The 22,551-nt window shown below is 44.9% G+C and overlaps 1 protein-coding gene across 3 annotated transcripts; it reads left to right on the top strand.

Annotated features, from left to right (window-relative positions):
- Positions 1 to 1,733: 1,733 nt before the first annotated feature.
- On the top strand, positions 1,734 to 21,735 carry mdka (midkine a). Of its 3 annotated transcripts, none has more exons than XM_068704678.1 (6): positions 1,737 to 1,837; positions 3,067 to 3,260; positions 16,372 to 16,448; positions 17,532 to 17,699; positions 20,165 to 20,326; positions 21,023 to 21,735. In XM_068704678.1, the coding sequence occupies exons 3-6, from the start codon at positions 16,373 to 16,375 to the stop codon at positions 21,049 to 21,051; spliced, it is 435 nt and encodes a 144-aa protein (XP_068560779.1). In that variant the 5' UTR covers positions 1,737 to 1,837; positions 3,067 to 3,260; position 16,372; the 3' UTR covers positions 21,052 to 21,735. The 3 variants fall into 3 exon arrangements, with proteins under 3 accessions (XP_068560778.1, XP_068560779.1, XP_068560780.1); XM_068704679.1 differs by lacking the exon at positions 3,067 to 3,260 and adding an exon at positions 10,069 to 10,270 and having other exon boundaries at positions 1,740 to 1,837; XM_068704677.1 differs by lacking the exon at positions 3,067 to 3,260 and having other exon boundaries at positions 1,734 to 1,837.
- The last annotated feature ends 816 nt before the right edge of the window (positions 21,736 to 22,551 follow it).

The raw sequence follows: 22,551 nt of genomic DNA, 5'->3' as shown, positions 1-22,551 counted from the left end.
TTGATCCTGTACAGCGTCTGTTGTCATCGAGTGATGACACTGGAGTGATCCACTCCTATTAGAGCTCTCACTCTTTCTGTTTGTATGGGTCAGTATGTTCCTCATCATGATCCCAGTGAACAGAGCATGTCAACAAGCATTCGCACTGAGAAGAAGCTGATGCGTCACACAGACACTCAGTGGCCGGGGGGACACTGAGCGTACATGTTGCCTATGATGGATCGTCTTCCTCGCTCTATAGATCAATAGATCACACAAAGCGTCTTAGTACATGCAAATGTCCACTGGACAGTTGACATTGGGTCAATGGGTGAGCGTGGAGCGTGGAGGAAGGCCGGCGCTGTTCATCTGATGTTCATCTGACGTAGGGAGGCGTGTGAAGCCAGCAGCGCTCTTCAGCTCCCGCCCACTTTTTAGCCGTCCAATCAAATGTGAAGGCTTTGATTTGAATCTTGTAACTGTGCAACACTCAAATATTCACATCCCGGAGAAATACGCCCCGATGATATGAACACAACCTTCTGTTACTCCAGTTCAAGTCAGGCTGCTTTGTGCCACAGGGTTAGCCTAAGCTAATGCTACTGGGTCAGCTAGGGTTAGCTGCGTTAGCCGGGACTATGTGAGGGTTTCGATGAGATGGGTCGTCTCAGGCTGGTTGTGGTCACTGGAGAAATGAATCCAACTGAGCCTGGATTCATCTTGCTAGTATCAATATCTGCTGAGAGTAACTGTTTCCATGTGTTTGTGTACTAAGTACTACTGTCTTCATGTTGAAGCGTAGTCACTGCAGTCATTGTGATCAGTACAGAAGACCTAGAATATAAACTGCCTTTGTTTTTCGATGCACAGTGAGAATACATATGTAGAGAAATACAACATGTTCTACCTGTGACTGTGACGGAGTGTTGAACGTAGATATTAGTGATGATATGAATGAGTCACATGCCTTGAGAGGAGTAAGGGAACGTGTGTCGCTCCATTCACTGCTGTGGAATCTCTATTCATTTTCTCATTGACAACTGCAAGCTAATTCCTCATGAATAATGAAAGCTGTAGTTCTGAGCTTCTACTGGTGTCTTTGACACGCTGCCAGCTGCTCTTATGCTCACTTACAAAGCTTAATCAAACTCTATTATCTCAGCATGCAGCGTCTACAGGAGGAACAGGGTTATTTAGGTTAGCTTTATGATAATAGTCATGACCCAGGTCACCTGTTTCTTCTTTGTTGTCTTTTACATTCATGTATTTAAGTGTCATCACGCAGACTTAGAATGTTTTTATGTGAGTTTGAGTTCATTCTGCCTCTTGGCTTGTTTAAATTCCATCACAGCTCCTCTGATACTTTAGAGCCTCAACATTGTTCTGCTCTCTGCTGTTATTTATGCCTTCTGGTCTCCCTTCATCAAGATCAACTCCACATTAAGAAGATGAAAGCAGAGACACGCTGCGATAAGAAACACAATGATCAAAGAAACAACACAAGCTCAGACAGAGATTCTCCTCGCTGCAGCTGTGGGCTGATGTGGATCTGTCCAATCAACAAATACCAAATTTAAAAGTGTCTGACCCAATGACCTGCAGCAGGGGGTCGTCTCATGACAACACATCTGTGCAGTTCTGTCTCAGTGTGTGTGTGTGTGTGTGTGTGTGTGTGTGTGTGTGTGTGTGTGTGTGGGGGGGGGGGGGGGGGGGGGGGGGGTGAATGGGGCTAATGCAACCAGAATGAACTGGTTTGAGAGACAAAGCAGGGCTCAGGGAGGTGCATGAGTAAGAGACGTAGAAGTCCAGACTGAGACACAACTTTCCCCTGAGTCTTCCTCCGACTGCCTGTTAACAAGTAAGTGAATCTTCACACTACGCTTTGTAAACTGTAATAACTTTTTAATGACTTCCACCAACACACAGAGAGATCCTTTGGTCTGTTCACCTGAGAAAACCACATGCAACACTAGTTTAGCTCTTAACGTTGTTACAGTGTACATCATGTCTAACGTCGTACTGTATTCCACTTCTCTAACCGCTACTGTTAAGTGCTTTTCATCTGACGCTGGCTTTTATTAGTCTTTATGTAATCGTCCCATTTCCTGTGCCAGATCCGGCACTTTCCCCACATCTCAACTTTACAATAGTGCAAGAAACACACTTTACGTGTGTGTGTGTGTGTGTGTGTGTGTGTGTGTGCAAGTGCAGCAGTTAAGCTATTGTAGCATATTTTAGGGTTTGATTAAAAATGTTAGTAATGCATGTTTTTGCTTCCTGCTGATACAAGTAGCTTAACTGTGTTGTGCTGTGAGTATGAGGCACATTTCCAGTGTCTGTGTGAGAGAGAGAGACAGAGACAGACAGAGAGACCGAGAGAGAGAGAAAGAGAGAGACAGAGAGAGACAGAGAGAGAGAGAGATTTTTTGATTTTTAAAAAACCTTTTATTGATCCAGAACAGATTACTGTCACGTCATGAATTCAAATAAATAAGAAATAAAACAACTCCTCCAACCACAGAAACATACATATCAAACATGAAACTCAGCTTTTTACTTCAGTCATCAGTTGAACTTTCAACCTGAACTAAATATCAAAAGTACAACAGACTCAATAAAAAGTCTTAGATTTCATTTCATTTTTCATGTCCATCTCCCCCGCTGGTGATGTTCAACGGTGTGATGTTGAGGCTCTGCTTTGAGGGTCAGAGCAGAGAGACAGAGAGACAGAGAGACAGAGAGAGAGAGAGAGAGAGAGAGAAAGAGAGAGAGAGAGGGATACAGAGAGAGAGAAAGAGAGAGAGAGACAGAGAGACAGAGACAGAGAGAGAGAGAGAGAGAGAGAGAGAGAGACACACAGAGAGGATCCAGGGTTGATTAACTTGGCTTTAACAGAACCGACTGGTGGTTAGAGAGACACATTCAGCTCAATAAAAGCATTATTAAATATTATATTATAATATTTTTGAGCAGTCAGACATGAATGTGGCCAGTGACCTCTCCTCTGAGAGTAGCACGTCGTTTTAAATATGGTTGATATGAAAATATGAAAACATTTATATTGACCTGTTCTCTTGATAAATTCAGCTAAAGACAGATGTGTGCCAGTCTGGATCAGCAGGGCACCGCCTCTCTGACAGGTGTCTCTCAGGACAAACCAACAGCTGGATGTTTGAACGTGACAGGAAGCAGCTGTCTGACAGCTCAATCATCTCAGTAAACAGGAGCTTCTGACTCATCTTCATCCACACATGCCCGTGATCGAACCCCGTGGGGCTGAAGTAAGTCACTACTCTTAGTGAAGGATTACCGTTGTGTTGAGGTGAGGAGGATTCCTGTTGGGTCAGTAGATACTACAGGTCAATGAAAGGAAAACCATTACATGCAGATACCTTCATGTGACAATAGTGACAGATAACCAAAACTAATGTTTCCTACGACATCATACGTACCGGTACGTTGAGTACTGTTGTGCACTAGAAGTGTTTGTTGTTCTGATCATGAGTCAGAAGATGCAGTTACACTAATGCATTGTGAGTGTAGACAGTCTACTGATTCAAGCTGATTCAGATCAGACAGCAGAAAGAGACAAAGCCTGTTATTCTCTGTTCTCTGCTGTAGCTCATACAGGGACCCATGAAATGTCATTTCCGCCTGGCTGCTTTTCAGAATCCCTAATTACAGAGTCAACACACACACACGCACTCACACACACACACACGCACATGCACACACACACGCACTCACACACACACACACACACACACACACACACACACACACACACACAGACTGAGCCCTTATGTCCAACCTCCCTCACTTCTAATAATTTGGTCAGAATCCAACTTGAGGAGCAAAATGTGTCTTTTTCACACCACAAATGGCTTTTCAGATTAAAAAGTGAACTTCCCACAGAAGTGTATACTGTCAGCCATTTATTATGAAGTGTGTGTGTGTGTATGTGTGTTTGTGTGTGTGTTTGTGTTTTTTTTAAATAAGCAGCCATAACTCTTGGTCCAGTCAGATAAGAACACTGTGTCTGCTAATCGCCAGCACTGCAGAAATGAAAATGAAAGGTTACTCGTTGTAATCCTAGACAGACAGAGTCTAAAGCAGGCGAGCCAGTGTGGAGCAGGACATTACTAGAAGTTCTGCAAGGATGACTCGGAGGTCCAGTTATCCAGCAACGAGAGAGGAGGCGGTATCAATCAGCATGTGTGTGTGTGTGTGTGTGTGTGTGAACATGATGTAATGTTATTGAAGTATTAGAACGTTGCAGAAAATGATAACAATATACTCTCAATAGTGACAACATGTCCTAAACCCACTGTTGATGTTTTGAAACTCAATACGATTGAAACTGAAAGGTGTTTCTAATATTTTGTCCACCTCCGGTAACATAACTGACCATACTTTTACAGTTTCTAAACAATGATGACGTACACAAGTGTGCACACACAGTCAGTGAAGAGCTACACAAAGACATTAACAGTGGTAGTCAACACGTTTGATAGCCTGCAGCCATAGTGCTGCTGGTGTTTCACTTTAAACAGGAACCGTGTTAACTGGTGACTCTCAGCTGAACGGTTGCTCGTAGTGACGACGGCCCATGTCCTCGTAAAAAGAGCTTAATCACTTTTAAATACACACATCTTTGTTTATTATCTACAAACCATTTACAGAAGTTACTACGAGCAACCAGGGACGCATTGCACTGAAAGTCACCAGTTAACACGGTCACTGTTTACAGTGAAACACATGTTTGATGCTGGTACGCTTTGATTCAGAGTCTAAAGCTTCTAGCTGTGGAAGGCTGGGGCTAAACACACCTTCTGTAAAAGGTCAACACCTCACACATACAGTGAATGTGATCAGCTTCATAATGGTAGGGATGAGTTCAGGTAGCTCCTGCCACATGACCAAACTCAACCAATCAACACATGTGGCAATCCTCAAAGCCCCCCCCTCGTGGTCTCCTTTGTATTTTTCGGCGTAAGGGAAATGTTGAGGGCAGTCTGAGAGGTGGGACCATGATATGGATATGGGTTTGTAGTACTGATTGTCTCAGCAGTGAGAAGGTACAGTTACGGCGAGATTCAGTCAGGCACCACCCACCGTGCTTTGAGCTAAACTTCCAAACCCTTGTCACAGCTAGTTTGGAAACATAAAAGCCGGGTAGGCGGGAAACGCAGCGACTTTTGTCATGCAGAACTTTAGAATGCGAGCACATGGCTGACCTGGAACGTGCTACACTCAGTCATGTGTTTCATAGCAGTAACTCATTACTGACTGTTTGCATCCTTTCATTCACTGTGATCTCAAGCAGCAGAGGGTTCACCCTGTATGATTACTTGTATGATTTCACTGACAGAGTGAAATAACATCAAATGACCACTGTTGAATCTGAGTCCTGCAGGACACCACGTCTGTCACAACAAACCTGAAGAAGAAAGAAAGCTTTTCTTCATTCCACCAGAAATAACTGCTCATTCCATCATGACCCTGAGGAAACCTTTTCTTTGTCTACTTCATGTTCATAAGGAAGCCAGGATGTGGTTTCAGGACTGAAGTACTGTTTTTCTGTCCTGTCTCATGGACCTCTAGGCACCGACAGAGAGAATCAGAGCAGAGAGAAGACGGTCCCTGGAGGAGCTGTAGAGCTGTTCTCTTGTCTAGGATTTGTCTCTGCGTTGGTTCCAGTGTAACACGTTCATTCATAGAATATTCACCTTTTCAATTTCAATCATTCAGTTCATTTCTTTTTCTGTGGGAGCAAAATGGTTCTATGACCCTTTCAAACCTCAAGTATTTCACTGAGTCATTAAACATTCATTGCTAAATAGTCAAACAGCATGGGTATTGGTATACAGCATAGTACAGATATTCAGTCTGGTTTAATATCTTTAATACTGATATTAAGTCTGGTTTAATATCTTTAATACAGATATTCAGTCAGGTTTAATATCTTTAATACAGATATTAAGTCTCATCTCATCTCATCTCATCTTCAACCGCTTATCCGGGATCGGGTCGCGGGGGCAACAGCTCCAGCAGGGGACCCCAAACTTCCCTTTCCACATCAGCCAGCTCTGACTGGGGGATCTCGAGGTGCTCCCAGGCCAGTTTGGAGATCTAGTCCCTTCACCTGGTCCTGCGCCTCCCTTGGGGTCTCCTCCCAGCTGGTTGTGCCTGGAACACCTCCCTAGGGAGGTGCCCAGGTGGCATCCTTATTCCAGAACCACCTCAACTGGCTCCTTTCCACACAAAGGAGCAGCGGCTCTGAGGAACCCTCCTGAGGAAACCCATTTCGGCCGCTTGTACCCGCGATCTAATTCTTTCGGTCATGAACCAGTTCACATGACCATAGGTGAGGGTAGAAACGAAGATTGCCCTGTAGATAGAGAGCTTTTTCTTGTGGCTCAGCTCTCTTTTTGTCACAACGGTGCGGTAAAGCGACTGCAATACCGCCCCAGCTGCTCCGATTCTACGGCCAATCTCACGTTCCATTGTTCCCTCACTCGCGAACAAGACCTCGAGGTACTTGAACTCCTTCACTTGGGGTAAGGCCTCATTCCCTACCTGGAGTGGGCAATCCACCGGTTTCCTGCTGAGAACCATGGCCTCAGATTTAGAGGTGCTGATCCTCATCCCAACCGCTTCACACTCGGCTGCGAACCGATCCAGTGAGTGCTGGAGGTCACAGCCCGATGAAGACATCAGGACCACATCATCTGCAAAAAGCAGCGATGCAATCCTCCACCCACCGAACTGTAAACACTCATACACTCACCCACGACTACGCCTCGATATCCTGTCCATGAATACCACAAACAGGATTGGTGACAAAGCGCAGCCCTGGCGGAGGCCAACCCTCACCGGAAACGAGTCCGACTTACTGCCGAGAACCCGGACACAGCTCTCGCTTTGGGCGTACAGGGATTGGATGGCCCCCAGAAGTGGCCCCCTCACCCCATACTCCCACAGCACCTCCCTCAGTATCTCCCGGGGGACCCGGTCATACGCCTTCTCCAGGTCCACAAAACACATGTAGACCGGATGGGCGTATTCCCAAGCCCCCTCCAGGATCCTTGCGAGAGTGAAGAGCTGGTCCGTTGTTCCACGGCCAGGACGGAATCCGCATTGTTCCTCTTCAATCCGAGGTTCGACTATCGGCCAAACTCTCCTTTCCAGCACCTTGGAGTAGACTTTACCAGGGAGGCTGAGTAGTGTGATACCGCGGTAATTGGCACACACTCTCTGGTCCCCCTTTTTGAACAGGGGAACCACCACCCCGGTCTGCCACTCCCTAAGCACCGTCCCAGACCTCCACACAATGTTGAAGAGACATGTCATCCAAGACAGCCCCTCCACACCCAGTGCCTTCAGCATTTCTGGACGGATCTCATCAATCCCTGGGGCTTTGCCAGGGAAGTTATCCTTCCACCGCCCGATTACCCCCTCAGTTGAAGTCAACAGAGTCCCATTCTTACTGTATACAGCTTGGATGTTTCCCTGTTTCCCCCTCCTGAGGTTCCGGACGGTTTTCCAGAAACACCTTGATGCCGACCGAAAGTCCTTCAACATGGCTACTCCGAACTCCTCCCACACCCGCTGCTTTGCCTCCTTCACGGCAGCAGCTGTAGCCCTTCGGGTTTGTCGGTACCTTGCAACTGCCTCAGGAGTCCTCTGGGATAACATATCCTGGAAGGCCTCTTTCTTCAGTCGGACGGCTTCCCTGACCACCGATGTCCACCACGGTGTTCGAGGATTACCGCCCCTTGAGGCACCTAAGACCTTGAGACCACAGCTCACCGCCGTAGCTTCGGCAATAGAAGCTTTGAACATTGCCCATTCCTGTTTGATGCCCCCAACCTCCACAGGGATGCTAGAAAAGCTCCGCCGGAGGTGTGAGTTGAAGATCTCCCGGACAGGGTCCTCCTCCAGATGTTCCCAGTTTGCCCGCACTACCCGTTTGGGCTTACCAGGTCTGTCCAGAGTTTTCCCACACCCTCTGACCCAACTCACAACCAGATGGTGATCAGTTGACAGCTCCGCCCCTCTCTTCACCCGAGTGTCCAAAACATGCGGCCTCCAATCCGATGATACGATCACAAAATCGATCATCGACCTTCGGCCTAGGGTGCTCTGGTACCACGTACACTTATGAACATCCTTATGCTCGAACATGGTGTTCGTTATGAACAATCCATGACTAGCACAGAAGTCCAACAACAAACGACCGCTCGGGTTTAGATCAGGGAGGCCGTTCCTCCCAATCACGCCTCTCCAGGTATCCCCATCGTTGCCCACCTGCGCGTTGAAATCCCCCAGCAGAACTATGGAGTCCCCTACTGGAGCCCCTTACGGGACTCCAGTCAGGGTTTCCAAGAAGGCCGAATACTCTGAACTGTTGTTCGGTGCATATGCACAGACAACAGTCAGAGTTTCCCCCCCCCATAACCTGCAGGTGTAGGGAGGCGACCCTCTCGTCCGACGCAGCGGCACTCAGCCGGGGATTTGTGAGTATCCCCACACCCGCCTGGCGCCTCACACCTTGGGCAACTCCAGAGAAGAAAAGAGTCCAACCCCTATCCAGGAGTACGGTTCCAGAACCGATGCAGTGCGTAGAGGTAAGCCCCAACAGATTTAACTGGTAGCGCTCCACCTCCCGCACAAGCTCCGGCTCCTTCCCCGACAGAGAGGTGACGTTCCACGTCCCCAGAGCCAGCCTTTGCCTCCCGGGTCTGGTCCATCGAGGTCCCTGACTTTCACTGCCACCCATCGGGCAGCACACCCGACCCCAGCGGCTCCTCCCACAGGTGGTGAGCCCACAGGACGGAGAGGAGAGGGGTGCCACGTTGCTGCTTCGGGCTGTGCCCGGCCGGGCTCCATGGCAAACCCAGCCACCAGGCGCTCGCTGTCGGGCCCTCCGACTGGGCCTGGCTCCAGACGTGGGCCTCAGGCTTCCTACGGGCAGGGTCTCCTCGACTCTTCTTTGATTTTCCAGATATTAAGTTTGGTTTAATATCTTTAGTACAGATATTCAGTCTGGTTTAATATCTTTAGTAGAGATATTCAGTCTGGTTTAATATCTTTAATACAGGTATTCAGTCTGGTTTAATATCTGGTATGGTGGTTCACTGCAATATTTATGGACTAATATGTGAAATGTGCAGAATGAGCACAATCAAATCCTCTAGAAAGGAGATATGACCTGCTGTCTGATTGTTTTTATGTTGCAGAAAACACACACACACCACAGGGCAGGTTTATGTGTGTGTGTGTTAATAGTCACTGGCTTCACTAACAATCAGATTGTGTATAATGGATTGAAGGGCTTTTTGTACATTCATTTGTCCTCACAGAATCCACTTCAATGACTTCTAAAGACCGCCTCCCTAACTACTCTCTGTGGTTCGTGGAGGTCCTCAGCAGCATCCACAGCAGAGAGTGTACAGGTCGTGACTTCTCTCATTGTCTTCTTCTCTCTGGTCTCTTGTGTTCTCCATTCTCTTGAGCTCGGTCAGTCTCGTGGGTGTTTTGACGCAGACTTGTCAAACAAAGTAGCAGGTTAATTCAGGCTCTGAGATTTGTTTTTACAGTTATCAACATAAAATATTCATCATTCAATATTAGTGGTTGCATTTACTCATCATACACTGAACTTGCTCTTTTCATATGGTTTGCATTGCGTAGCATGTTTCCTCAGCAAACGCTGCAGCAAGCCAGCTAACGATGAGCCACAAGGGACGCTGCTGTAAACGGCCCCACCAGAAACAAATACGCATGCATATTTAATGAAAAGTGGCTGGTTTGGGTTTGGAAAGTTTCAAATTTCACAGCTGAATACACTCTTTCCATGGAAATTTGAGGGGAGGCTCGACTAGCCAAGTCAAACTGCCAGCCAGAAACACAAAATATAAATCATAGCTGCTATCTGGACTCAATCAGAACCGTGGGGTCCGATTCTGTTGTGGCTCATAAGAGAATTGTGCTGTCACATCACGTCTTCTGGCCCAGGTGATCTTTTAATCTTCCACTGTCTCTGAAGTGTTTTACCTGTTTCACTATCTCCTTTGTGGCTCATAGGGAGAGGGTTATTGGCCCTCAGCCCACCCCACAACCAGGAGGACCAGGGGATCAACCTTTGACCTCCTCAGAGTGTCCCTACCTGGAGTACAAGACTCCAGCTGACGAGGCTGTAGGAGTCACGGAAACGATGAAGTGGTGACAGCGTACTGAAACATTGATGATACAAAGAGCCAAGATCACTCGCTCTCTTTTGCTGGAGGTGTGCTTTTTAAATGTCCATAGCTTTCTCAATGTTAATGAAATTAACACTGTTAGCAGCTGTGAGATTTACTCTCGTACATCAAGACAGTCTGTTGGCACAGTCCCTGAAGCTCAACAATGTCATGACAGCTGTCCTTTTCACCATGGATTTCATCAGAAGCAGAAGTCAAGGAGCTACTGAGTCCGAGTCCAGAGATCTGAAATACAAGTCAAGTGTATTTAAATGAAGAAACAGAGAAGGGATGTGCAGGGGAGTGACCGGTAAGAAACTGTCCTGGGGATGACAGTCAGTGGTTGTCCCGGGCTTTGTTGATGATCCCAACTGAAGACGGGAAAAACTGTTCATGTGGCGTGAGGTCTTGGTCCTGATGGACCTCAGCCTCCTGCCTGATGGAAGGGGCTTGAACAGTTTGTGTCCAGGGTGAGAGGGGTCGGCTACAATCTTTTTTGCTCGCTTCAGGGTCCTTGAAGCGAACAAGTCCTGGAGGGACGGCAGATTGCAGCCGATCACCCTCTCACAGAGCGAATGATGCTTTGCAATCTGCCCTTGTCCTTGGCAGTGGCTGCAGCTTACCAGACCGTGATGGAGGAGCAGAGGATGGACTCAATGATGGCTGTGTAGAAGTGCACCATCATTGTCTTTGGAAGGTTGAACTTCTTCAGCTGCCTCAGGAAGTACATCCTCTGCTGAGCCTTCCTGGTGATGGAGCTGATGTTAAGCTCCCACTTGAGGTCCTGAGTTATGGTGGAGCCCAGGAAGAGGAAGGACTCCACCGTGTCAATGGGGGAGTCACATAGGGTGACAGAAGGAGTCACACAGGGTGATAGAGGGAGTCACAGGTGATGGAGGGAGTCACATAGGGTGATAGGGGCAGGTGGGGCTACGTTCTTCCTGAAATCAGGAAGGCATGAGCCCCTGCTGAGCTGGGGGATGGGGGCCTGGTGGTCTGGGGCTGGTTGATGGAGCCGTGGGGGGTGGGGTCAGGACTGTCCCATTGTCTTTCAAATCTACAGAAGAACTCATTCAGCTTGTCTGCCAGGCATTGGTCGTTCATGGAGTGGAGGGTTTTAGGTTTATAGTTGGTGATCTGTCTGAGACCTCTCCAGACAGCAGCAGAGTCACTTGCTGAGAGCTGGTGTTGCAGTTTCTCAGAGTACAGTCGTTTAGCGTCTCTTACCACCTTACTAAACCTGTATTTTGCCTCTTTGTACATATCCTTGTCCCCACTCCTAAATGCCTGATCCTTGTGCAGCCTTAGCTGTCTGAGTTCTGCTGTGAACCAGGGTTTGTCGTTGTTATAACTCACATGAATGTTCTCCTCTCTGGGTGAGCATTTATTTAGGGAGTTTATGACTGAGGTTTCCTTTGTTAAAGTCACCAAGGACAATAACTAAAGAGTCTGGGTTGTTCGGCGAGTGTCTGCTGTGCTTCCTGCACGTTGCCCTGCGGCGGCATGTAAACACCGACCAGTATGGATGAAGCGAACTCACGGGGGAGTAAAAGGGTTTACAGTTTATGACGAAAGAGTCCAGATCAGGAGAACAGTGCTGCAGAACCACTGTCACATTGTTACACCAGCCAGTGTTGGAGTAGAAACAGATTCCTCCACCCTTTGATTTACCGGATAGCTCCGAGTCGTCTCACTGCATACGTTAAGGTGAGCGCACCTTTGACTAGAATGTCCAGTAATTCTACAGAAGTTAACCGAAAAGTTGGAAGTAAGTCCGCTGGAGTTGTTCCCCTGATGTTTATGAGCTCATCTCTGATGAAAGAGCTCCGGGTATCACAGCACAAAATAGTATTTACAACAAAAACAACGCAAAACAATGAGCACCAACCCGTAATACAATCAACAAAACAATAAGGTCACCACTGATTATGACTGGTACATTATACCATTCTTAAAGAAGGAATAAATAAATAAATAGCAATAAGGATATGTGCTAATATGCACGTCACCTACTTTTTCCACTTCAAGCTGTGTATTTAAAGATATACAGGAGTAATGTCTACATGAGCAGAGAATGAAGTCTCTCTCCCTTTGTGTGTGTTCACAAAGCCAGCCGGCCGTGTGCTTTCTTTACATGTTAGTGCATGTGAGCATGCTCTACTGGTTGTCTCATGGACGGCGCTCTGCACTGCTCTCATACGGCGGTTACAGCTGATAACGTCCAGACTGACAGCATCGTAGTTGAAGTATAACACCGCCCTCAGGTAAACACCGTTAGCTCTGTCAGCACGTTTCAGTTGTTTGCACTGCGCTGTTTGTACTGCACTGTTTGCACTGCGCTGTTTGTACTGCTCTGTTTGCACTGCGCTGTTTGCACTGCACTGTTTGCACTGCGCTGTTAGACCTACACTGCGCTGTTAGAACTGTGCTGTTTGCACTGCGCTGTTGGTATTGCGCTGTTTGCACTGCGCCATTTGCACTGCGCTGTTATACTGCTCAGTTTGTACTGCGCTGTTAGAACTGTGCTGTTTGCACTGCGCTGTTTGTACTGCGCTGTTTGTACTGCGCTGTTTGTACTGCTCAGTTTGTTCTGCGCTGTTTGTACTGCACTGTTTGCACTGTGCTGTTTGTACTGCGCTGTTTGTACTGCGCTGTTAGAACTGAGCTGTTTGCACTGCACTGTTTGTACTGTTCAGTTTGTACTGTGCTGTTTGTACTGCGCTGTTTGTACTGTTCAGTTTGTACTGTGCTGTTTGTACTGCGCTGTTTGTACTGTGCTGTGTGTACTGCGCTGTTAAAATTATGCTGTTTGCACTGCGCTGTTTGTACTGCGCTGTTTGTACTGCTCAGTTTGTTCTGCGCTGTTTGCACTGCGCTGTTTGTACTGCGCTGTTTGTACTGCACTGTTTGTACTGCTCAGTTTGTTCTGCGCTGTTTGTACTGCACTGTTTGCACTGTGCTGTTTGTACTGCGCTGTTTGTACTGCGCTGTTAGAACTGAGCTGTTTGCACTGCACTGTTTGTACTGTTCAGTTTGTACTGTGCTGTTTGTACTGCGCTGTTTGTACTGTTCAGTTTGTACTGTGCTGTTTGTACTGCGCTGTTTGTACTGTGCTGTGTGTACTGCGCTGTTAAAATTATGCTGTTTGTACTGCGCTGTTTGTACTGCGCTGTTTGTACTGCTCAGTTTGTTCTGCGCTGTTTGCACTGCGCTGTTTGTACTGCGCTGTTTGTACTGCACTGTTTGCACTGTGCTGTTTGCACTGCGCTGTTAGAACTGTGCTGTTTGTACTGCGCTGTTTGTACTGCGCTGTTTGTACTGTGCTGTTAGAACTGTGCTGTTTGTACTGCGCTGTTTGTACTGCGCTGTTTGTACTGCGCTGTTTGCACTGCGCTGTTTGCACTGCGCTGTTTGCACTGCGCTGTTTGCACCGTTAGCTGTGAGCTGCTGGCTTGCTGTCAACATGTTGAGACATGTTGAGAGGAAATGGAAATATTCCCAATCTGATATTATTAGCACCTTTAACCTCTAACCTGAAACAAGGCTCGCTGTTGGTCATTCCTCAACACTGACTAGACACTCACAGTGACCTCTGACCTTCAGTCTGAGCCTTAACAGGCTCAATTGACAGAAGATAACAGAAGATTGGAAGATTGATCATTCTTCTTTCATATGTTTGTTTTGTCATTGACAAAAATGTTTTAAATATGCAGTTTTAAAAAAGCAAAATACACAAAGTCAGAAGTAAATGCTTGGCCTCATTTTGTTACCACAGTTGTCTTATGGTATTGTGATCAGCAACATCATTTTAAAAACCATTCTCTTCAGCATCTGCTGAACACATAAATGAGGCTGTGGTTGACCAAGGTCTTTATTTCCATGAATATGTTTTTATTCCCCCTGGTGCTATTCGGTTGATCCTGGAAAGGCTAGGAATGGAATCCTCATGGGATGCTGCTGCGCTGCTTTTCAGCTACAGTCCCTGGACAGGTTATTAGAGCAGCAGTGCAGAACTGCAGCCTGGCTGGTTTGTGAAACTCCCTCATGCTCCAGCTTTGCTTGCACTTTGTATTACTGAATTAAAAAGAGGAAGACCTGACATGTGTTGTTTGGAATTGTATTTTCATTTGAAACGTGTTGTGCGAGTTTAGAACCCCTGTATATCACTGTATGATATACAGTGTATATTGAACCTGAAGGTTCTGGACCTTGGATATAGCAGTTTGGCATAACATTTGTATCAGGTCCACTTCTTTGTTTGAGTTATGATTACCTCATGTTCTCCATGATGAGAGACACAAGATGTGGTTGAAAGCTCCTCAAAACACCTTGTGACAGATAGTCAATAGTTTATCTTTGTTAAAACGTTCTATCTCATCTAAATAGTTTAATAATGAACAAAGAAAAAGAAGAGTAGAGTGTGATCAGATCACATGTGGGGGAGTCAGAGAGGCACAGCTTCAGATAGTTAATGATTTCAAGCTTGAAGTCCTCACTGGAAGATTAAAGACTGTGAAAAGCATCCATCTTCTGCTGGTCTTTTTGATCTCATGTCTTAATAATGAATCCGTTCTATAACTATGCTGCAAGACGTGAAGCTCTACAACAATGAGCCCTGGATCCTGCAGAGTGAGCTTCATCTCATAGCTTTATGTCTGCTTGTTATTGGCTGCTCACTGATGAATATGATGTTTGATGGGCTCTCATGATCATTTGTTCCTGCTGTGTTTATGGCTGGTGTCTTCTTCTGTTGTATGCAGGACATTCATGTGTATAAGCTAAGTGTGGTGGAATGTCTTCACACCTAACTCTTTACTTCAAACTTTGAAAAGCAGGGTGCAACTGTACAAAGACACCCCCACCCCCCCTTGTAAGTGAAAAAAAAAACGATGTAAGTGTAGGTGTGTTTGACAACCTTTGAGTTATATAAAGGAAAACACCAGATAAATACCTTGAAAATGTCTTCAACATGGAGATAAAAACACAGAACTGCATATCCTACTCCACCATATAATTCTGGGCAAACACTTAGAGCCTTTCTATAGCCGGCTGATTTCAAAGAACCGCCTCTGCCAAAGATCGACGTCTCAATTCATCACCTCGAGTTAAATGTATTCGTTTAAAAAGAGATATTGGCAGCCTGGTGTCCTAAACATGTTCCCATTCAACAAAACTACACTGTTCATTTCATTCCAGAGGAATTACGTTTGTATTTGACATGTCACAAATGTGTTTGATTAAAGTCTGCACAGAGAGGAGGTAGTCTCCTGGTTGATAGTCCAACACAGGACTATCAACCAGGAGACTGGCGTTAGTGACCCATGTGAAACCAGCAGTAACCATGATCTAACCAAACCATTATCTTTAACCAAACCATGATCTAACCAAACCATTATCTTTAACCAAACCATGATCTAACCAAACCATGATCTTTAACCAAACCATGATCTTTAACCAAACCATTATCTTTAACCAAACCATGATCTAACCAAACCATTATCTTTAACCAAACCATTATCTTTAACCAAAACATGATCTAACCAAACCATTATCTTTGACCAAACCATTATCTTTGACCAAACCATGATCTTTAACCAAACCATTATCTTTGACCAAACCATGATCTTTGACCAAACCATGATCTTTAACCAAACCATTATCTTTGACCAAACCATTATCTTTGACCAAACCATGATCTTTGACCAAATCATGATCTTTGACCAAACCATGATCTTTGACCAAACCATTATCTTTGACCAAACCATTATCTTTGACCAAACCATGATCTAACCAAACTTCAGCAGGTAGTTGTGTTGCCTAAACCTAACCGCCCTGAGGATGCAGTTTCAATGAGTGATTATTATAATATTGATATTACCTTCTCTAGAAATGGTGATATTACTTATATTTTTGTATTGACATCAAGATTCAACCCAAATGTACCATGTCAACATTTTATTCTGGTACCTGGGTTGTAACTGGCAATAGAAGCCTGCTGTATATGAACATGACATTTTCACTTCAAATGTAGGTTTTACTAACATTTGATGTGCGTATTTCTCGTAATAAGACAGCCAGTGTCGGCTAAGAATCCCGAGGTGAGGGTCAACACTTGTGAATGTTCACGTTCCCTCTGCTGTGTGTTCAGGATGAGGGCTGCGCTGGTGCTGCTGCTCGTCACTCTCATCACGGTCACAAGTGTAGCTGGAGGGAGAAACAAGAAAGGTAGGATTCTCTCTCTCTTTTATGTTTGTCATGTTACAATACACTAGATGTTCCTGCAAATATTGATTGATGAAGCCCACATCTCATTGAATGTCTGAACACAGCTGACAATATCTTCACATTTCTCTTTTGTGATTTACAGCTAGTGGAGCTGGGGGCATGGATGTTAATGTTACACTGCATATTGCTACCTATACGTCCATTGTTACAACATTCCATCATTCCCAAAAAGAAGAGATGAGAAGACATGTGCCAAAATGTGCTAAACATTCAAGATATAGCATCCCAAACGTGTCATTAATGCTGTGAATGAGGCCGCTGTTGAAAGCAGCTTACAGTAATACTAATGCTAACTAACCCCAGCTGCCACAGGAAGCACATTCAGCAGGCAGATCAGAGTAATGAGGCGTTGTCACTGAGCAACGGCTTCTAACTGCTCACACTTTCAACTATGCTCTTCACAGAGAGCTCCAGGACTGGTTCACTTCTGCCTCAAACAGCAAGTCTAAGCAGCGCACCACTCGAAGGAATATTTCAACAATACGCTCACTTGCTCAGTTTTTGACTGTGAGATAATAAGATGAATATCAAAACTGGAAGTCGGTTCCACAGGAGAGGAGCTCGGCAGCTGAAGGCTCTGGTTATCTGTACAGGAATATCTCTTTAAGACATGAAGGAGCACGTACGGAGAACCACTTTAAATCCTAATCTGGGTTTTACTGGGAGCCAGTAGGAATCATAGTACTTTATGAGTACCTGATTCAGTCAATCACAGGCTGTATACCTGTCGTCTGTGAAACGTTAAGAGTCTGAAAGTGTAAATGAATCAAGTTTTTGGGTTAAAACGTGTTCAATCATTTGAAAGTGATGTAACATTGCACAGTGGAGGTTGATGTGTACAGTTCTTACACTTACACCATCTATCACACCACCGTCAATAGCAGTCACGAGTGTAGTGACACCTTATCGTTCAGTGAGTCACCAGCAGAGCTCCAGCTCCAGTCATTGAATTTGTGGATTAGATGATGACATAATATTGAACCTAATATTGAACCTATGCATGTCTGATTACTCTATCCTCAGAGAAGAACAAACCCTCCCAGTCCGGGTCAGAATGCACTGACTGGCGCTATGGCAACTGTGTCCCTAGCAACGGGGACTGTGGAGCAGGGTTTAGAGAGGGGTCATGTGACCAGCAGAACAAGAGGATGAAATGTAGAGTACCTTGCAACTGGAAGAAAGAATTTGGAGGTAACACACACACACACACACACACACACACACACACACACACACACACACACACACACACACACACACACACACACAGTGCTGTACAGTGCAGGTGAAATGAGGTAGAATGTGTATTTCAGTGTAAAGTCACGTGTGCTGTGTTTCCCAGGCCTCTCACACACTGACTGCTAGTACAGTATGTGAACACAGAGGTGGTGGAAACAGCAGCATACCACCTGGAACATGTGATGCACTCCAGAACAGCAGCACTGCATGCATAGAACCACCTCTGTGCAGCTGTAATGATACCGTTGTGTTGATAGTGTGTCAGCGGAGATTCTGCTAGAAACAAATGTTTATGACATACTTTGTGGTGAGGTGCCTGAAGCTTGTACTCTGAAGACAGGAAGTGTTTTTACATGTGTGTTGCATCACTCTTAAAGGAGACCTGCACTGTTATGTAAAGTCCTATTTGTCTCATATCACTCATGTCTCAATTCTAAAACCAGACTCGGTAGAAAAGACTGAATGTTGGTGGTGATGGTGAGGTCAAGTCCGATCTGGAGGTTGTGGTTATGACTGTAGCAGTAGTGTTCTATCAAAGGACTCTTGATAGATACAGTTGTGGTCAAAAGTTTACATACACTTGTAAAGAACATAATGTCATGGCTCTCTTGAGTTTCCCCGTTATTTCTACAACTCTGATTTTTCTCTGATAGAGTGATTGGAACAGATACTTCTTTGTCACAAAAAACATTCATGAAGTTTGGTTCTTTCATGACTTTATTATGGGTTAACAGAAAAAGTGATCAAATCTGCTGGGTCAAAAATATACATACAGCAGTGCTAATATTTGGTTACATGTCCCTTGGCCATTTTCACTTCAATTAGGCGCTTTTGGTAGCCATCCACAAGCTTCTGGCAAGCTTCTCGTTGAATCTTTGACCACTCCTCTTGACAGAATTGGTGCAGTTCAGTTAAATTTGATGGCTTTCTGACATGGACTTGTTTCTTCAGCATTGTCCACATGTTCTCAATGGGATTTAAGTCAGGACTTTGGGAAGGCCATTCTAAAACCCTAATTCTAGCCTGATTTAGCCATTCCATTACCACTTTTGATGTGTGTTTGGGGTCATTGTCCTGTCGGAACACCCAACTGCGCCCAAGACCCAACCTTCGGGCTGATGATTTTAGGTTATCTTGAAGAATTTGAAGGTAATCCCCCTTCTTCATTATCCCATTTACTCTCTGTAAAGCACCAGTTCCATTGGCAGCAAAACAGCCCCACAGCATAATACCACCACCACCGTGCTTGACGGTAGGCATGGTGTTCTTGGGGTTAAAGGCCTCACCTTTTCTCCTCCAAACATATTGCTGGGCATTGTGGCCAAACAGCTTGATTTTTGTTTCGTCTGACCACAGAACTTTCCTCCAGAAGGTCTTATCTTTGTCCATGTGATCAGCAGCAAACTTCAGTCGAGCCTTAAGGTGCCGCTTTTGGAGCAAGGGCTTCCTTCTTGCACGGCAGCCTCTCAGTCCATGGAGATGCAAAACACGCTTGACTGTGGACACTGACACCTGTGTTCCAGCAGCTTCTAATTCTTGGCAGATCTGCTTTTTGGTGGTTCTCGGTTGAATCTTCACCCTCCTGACCAATTTTCTCTCAGCAGCAGGTGATAGCTTGCGTTTTCTTCCTGATCGTGGCAGTGACAAAACAGTGCCATGCACTTTATACTTACAAACAATTGTTTGCACTGTTGCTCTTGGGACCTGCAGCTGCTTTGAAATGGCTCCAAGTGACTTTCCTGACTTGTTCAAGTCAATGATTCGCTTTTTCAGATCCATGCTGAGCTCCTTTGACTTTCCCATTGTAGCGTTTGTGGGCGTTTGTATCCAATGAGCCCTATTTAAATGGCCTCAGAGAAGTCACCAGTTGTAGTCACTCATAATCACTCACAAGAAGTTAAGAGGCCATGCTATGAAGCTCATTTCATTGACACAACTTTCTAAGTCACCAAAATTGCTAATTCATGTTGCTGTATGTATATTTTTGACCCAGCAGATTTTGTCACTTTTTCCCATAATAACCCATAATAAAGTCATGAAAGAACCAAACTTCATGAATGTTTTTTGTGACAAAGAAGTATCTGTTCCAATCACTCTATCAGAGAAAAATCAGAGTTGTAGAAATAACTGGAAACTCAAGAGAGCCATGACATTATGTTCTTTACAAGTGTATGTAAACTTTTGACCACAACTGTAGCTGAGCTAGACCAGAGACAGAGAAGTCAGGAACATGTTGCTCTACTTGTATTATAAGTACAGAACAGTAGGTACACTACTGTGGAAAGGTCAGACCACTTGGTTTTAATAGACACAGAGTTGTGTTTGAGGAATAACAATGGAACTAGCTGAACTACGTGATGCGTCTGCTTTACTGGACCGTGTGTTCAAGTGTCTTCTGTGTGACTTCTCTCTTCCAGCTGACTGCAAGTATCGGTTTGGTAGTTGGGGAGAGTGTGATCCAAGCTCTGGCTTGCGGACCAGAATGGGGACACTGAAGAAGGCTCTGTATAATGCAGAGTGTCAACAGACTATTTCTGTGTCCAAACCTTGCAGTGGAAAAACCAAGACAAAAAGCAAAGGTTAGACTGGCGAGGTTTCTTTACCTCTGTGGAGAAGAACAAACTGTGATGTGATGTTGCTCTTTGCTTACCAGCACTAATCACAGTACAGTGATTCGTGCTGAGGCTGATACTAATGCCATCAGCTCTGCAGGTATTTGACCATCTATCAAAGTATTGGACAAGATGAAACCTGGTGAAAGCACCACGACAAGGAAGAAAGTCACGGTACTTTACCAGACACTTCACTAGAAACTTCACATATCAACCTCATGGGGACGCTGGATAAGTGTTCATCCTGTGGGGACCATGAATGTCTGTACAATAGTTGTTGAGATGTTTCTGACATCTGGTACGGTCATTCACTGTCTTCAGATGATGTTTCTAATGGTTTGGATACACCTTGATGAAGCACTTTTCTAGTCTCTCGACCACTCAAAGCTCTTTTACAGCCGAACACTCCACTTATAAATAAGAAATATTTCAACATGGCTCTTCACTGCCACTCATTGAGCTGAATCCTGAAGATGAACCCTGAGAACTGTTGAGCAATCTTCAGTGTGTTCTGTCCAGCACTTTTGATATCTTAACTTTGGGGCCTCTCCTGAGGACCATCTTTGTAGTTTGTCACTTCTGTCATGTTCTTCTGTAACTACAGACCAGTATTTTGTGAATCAATGGTGTAATGTTTGTGCCGGTGTTTGTCTTTTTTTCCAGGAAAGAAGAGAAAAGGCCAGGTCAACTAGAAGCAGGCTGTGGTAAAGAGTCTTCCGAGTCTAAGAACAGCACTGGTCTGAACCAGCTGACAGCTGCACAGTGACCCCAACACTTAGAATTGTTGCCTGATCCCCATAGACACAGTGTTGAATACAGGATTCTTCAACCACTAAATCTCTATAGGACTAATAAAGTAAGCATGGCCTGGAGCATGATAACCAGCTGCTTCCAAATCAAAGTGCATTTGGAATATTCATAATATACTTTTTTTAAACCATCATGTTATAAATTTCTTTAACTTTGAAATATTGTATAACATGTTCCCCGTCTCTATGTGACCCACCACTGCTTGCAAACCTTTCCTGAGTCCGCTCCACCAGAGCTCTTTAAACTCCCAGTGGTCTCAATCGTTTAGTTATTTGTGCATGTGTCAGTATCATCCACACACAAACGGTCTACTTTGTGTTTCATTGTGTCCTAATAAACGCAGCCATCCGGTTTTAATAATTCCAATCACCACGGTGACTTGTAGATAAAAGTGTGTTTGGAATATCAGTTTATAAATTTGCCTTAGGACACACAAGCCCACCGTTATACATTTCCTTCCTTTGTTCCTCCTCCTAAAGAATAGCCTTTCCATTTCTCCTGTAGAAAGTTTGCTGCAACAGTATTATTTCCACTTTTCTTTTGTTTATTAAAAGTTCTCAACATGGTGTGACATTGTGTCTTTTTTGTATTATTACAGACTTTTCTAGACCTGTAAGTACACTGTATCTATCTTCTTCTGAACAGGTCTTATCCATTATGGATCCCAGTACTGTGACTGGCCCACTGCACCCCTTACTTCTTATAAATAACTAGGGCCAGGGGCCATAGGGCCCCAACACCAACTTTAAGATCACAGACCCTCAGTGAGAGAGAGTAGCATTGAAATCTCCTTTTGCACTTGACAAGACTAAAGTAAAGACTTAGGTTTGGATTTGGAGGTCTGGGTCTCGTCAGGTGGAGGGTAAGAAGGTCTGTGCCGTTTGGTTCAAGTGTGCCATGACCTTCTGACCATGATATGAACTAGGTTTGTGAGCAGAGTCTCTAAAATAAATAGACATTAGATATTCATCACACAGTTGGGTTCAGAAGGACATTAAACAAACAAGAAAGATAGCATGTCAGCGAGGCTGATCTTCAGTGTACGTAATGTCACAATAACATGTTTCAATGCTGACATGCTGAGTCAGCTTTTTGTGATGGATTTTAGATGAAAAGTAGTTAGCAAGTGAGCTCAGATGTTTACCACTGTTGTATCTTGGTTTAGAACAGACAATTGAACCATATCTGCGTTGATATAAGTAATAATAAAACAATAATGTGAATAAGTTAAATATATTAGACCAGTGTTGGATCTGATAGAGCTGGATTAAAAGGTTTGGGAACCACTCTCTGTTGCTGTTTGAACCTGGGTACAGTGGCTTGTAAGGTTCAACAATCAGTCCTCATTTTGTCACATCTATACGAACACAATTCTCACGTGC

The sequence above is a fragment of the Cebidichthys violaceus genome, unplaced genomic scaffold (assembly GCF_023349555.1).
Source record: "Cebidichthys violaceus isolate CVI_PGR_0920_01 unplaced genomic scaffold, fCebVio1.0.p SCAF_98, whole genome shotgun sequence".
Taxonomy (NCBI): Eukaryota; Metazoa; Chordata; class Actinopteri; order Perciformes; family Stichaeidae; genus Cebidichthys; species Cebidichthys violaceus.
Note: the sequence above shows the minus strand (reverse complement) of the source record. Positions and strands in the feature narration are given on the sequence as shown.

Coding starts and splice junctions, on each gene's coding strand:
- mdka (XM_068704677.1), top strand. CDS start 16,373: ATGAGGGCTGCGCTGGTGCTGCTGCTCGTCACTCTCATCACGGTCACA. Junction 17,700..20,164: donor CTGGAAGAAAGAATTTGGAG/GTAACACACACA, acceptor TCTCTCTTCCAG/CTGACTGCAAGTATCGGTTT. Junction 20,327..21,022: donor AACCAAGACAAAAAGCAAAG/GTTAGACTGGCG, acceptor CTTTTTTTCCAG/GAAAGAAGAGAAAAGGCCAG.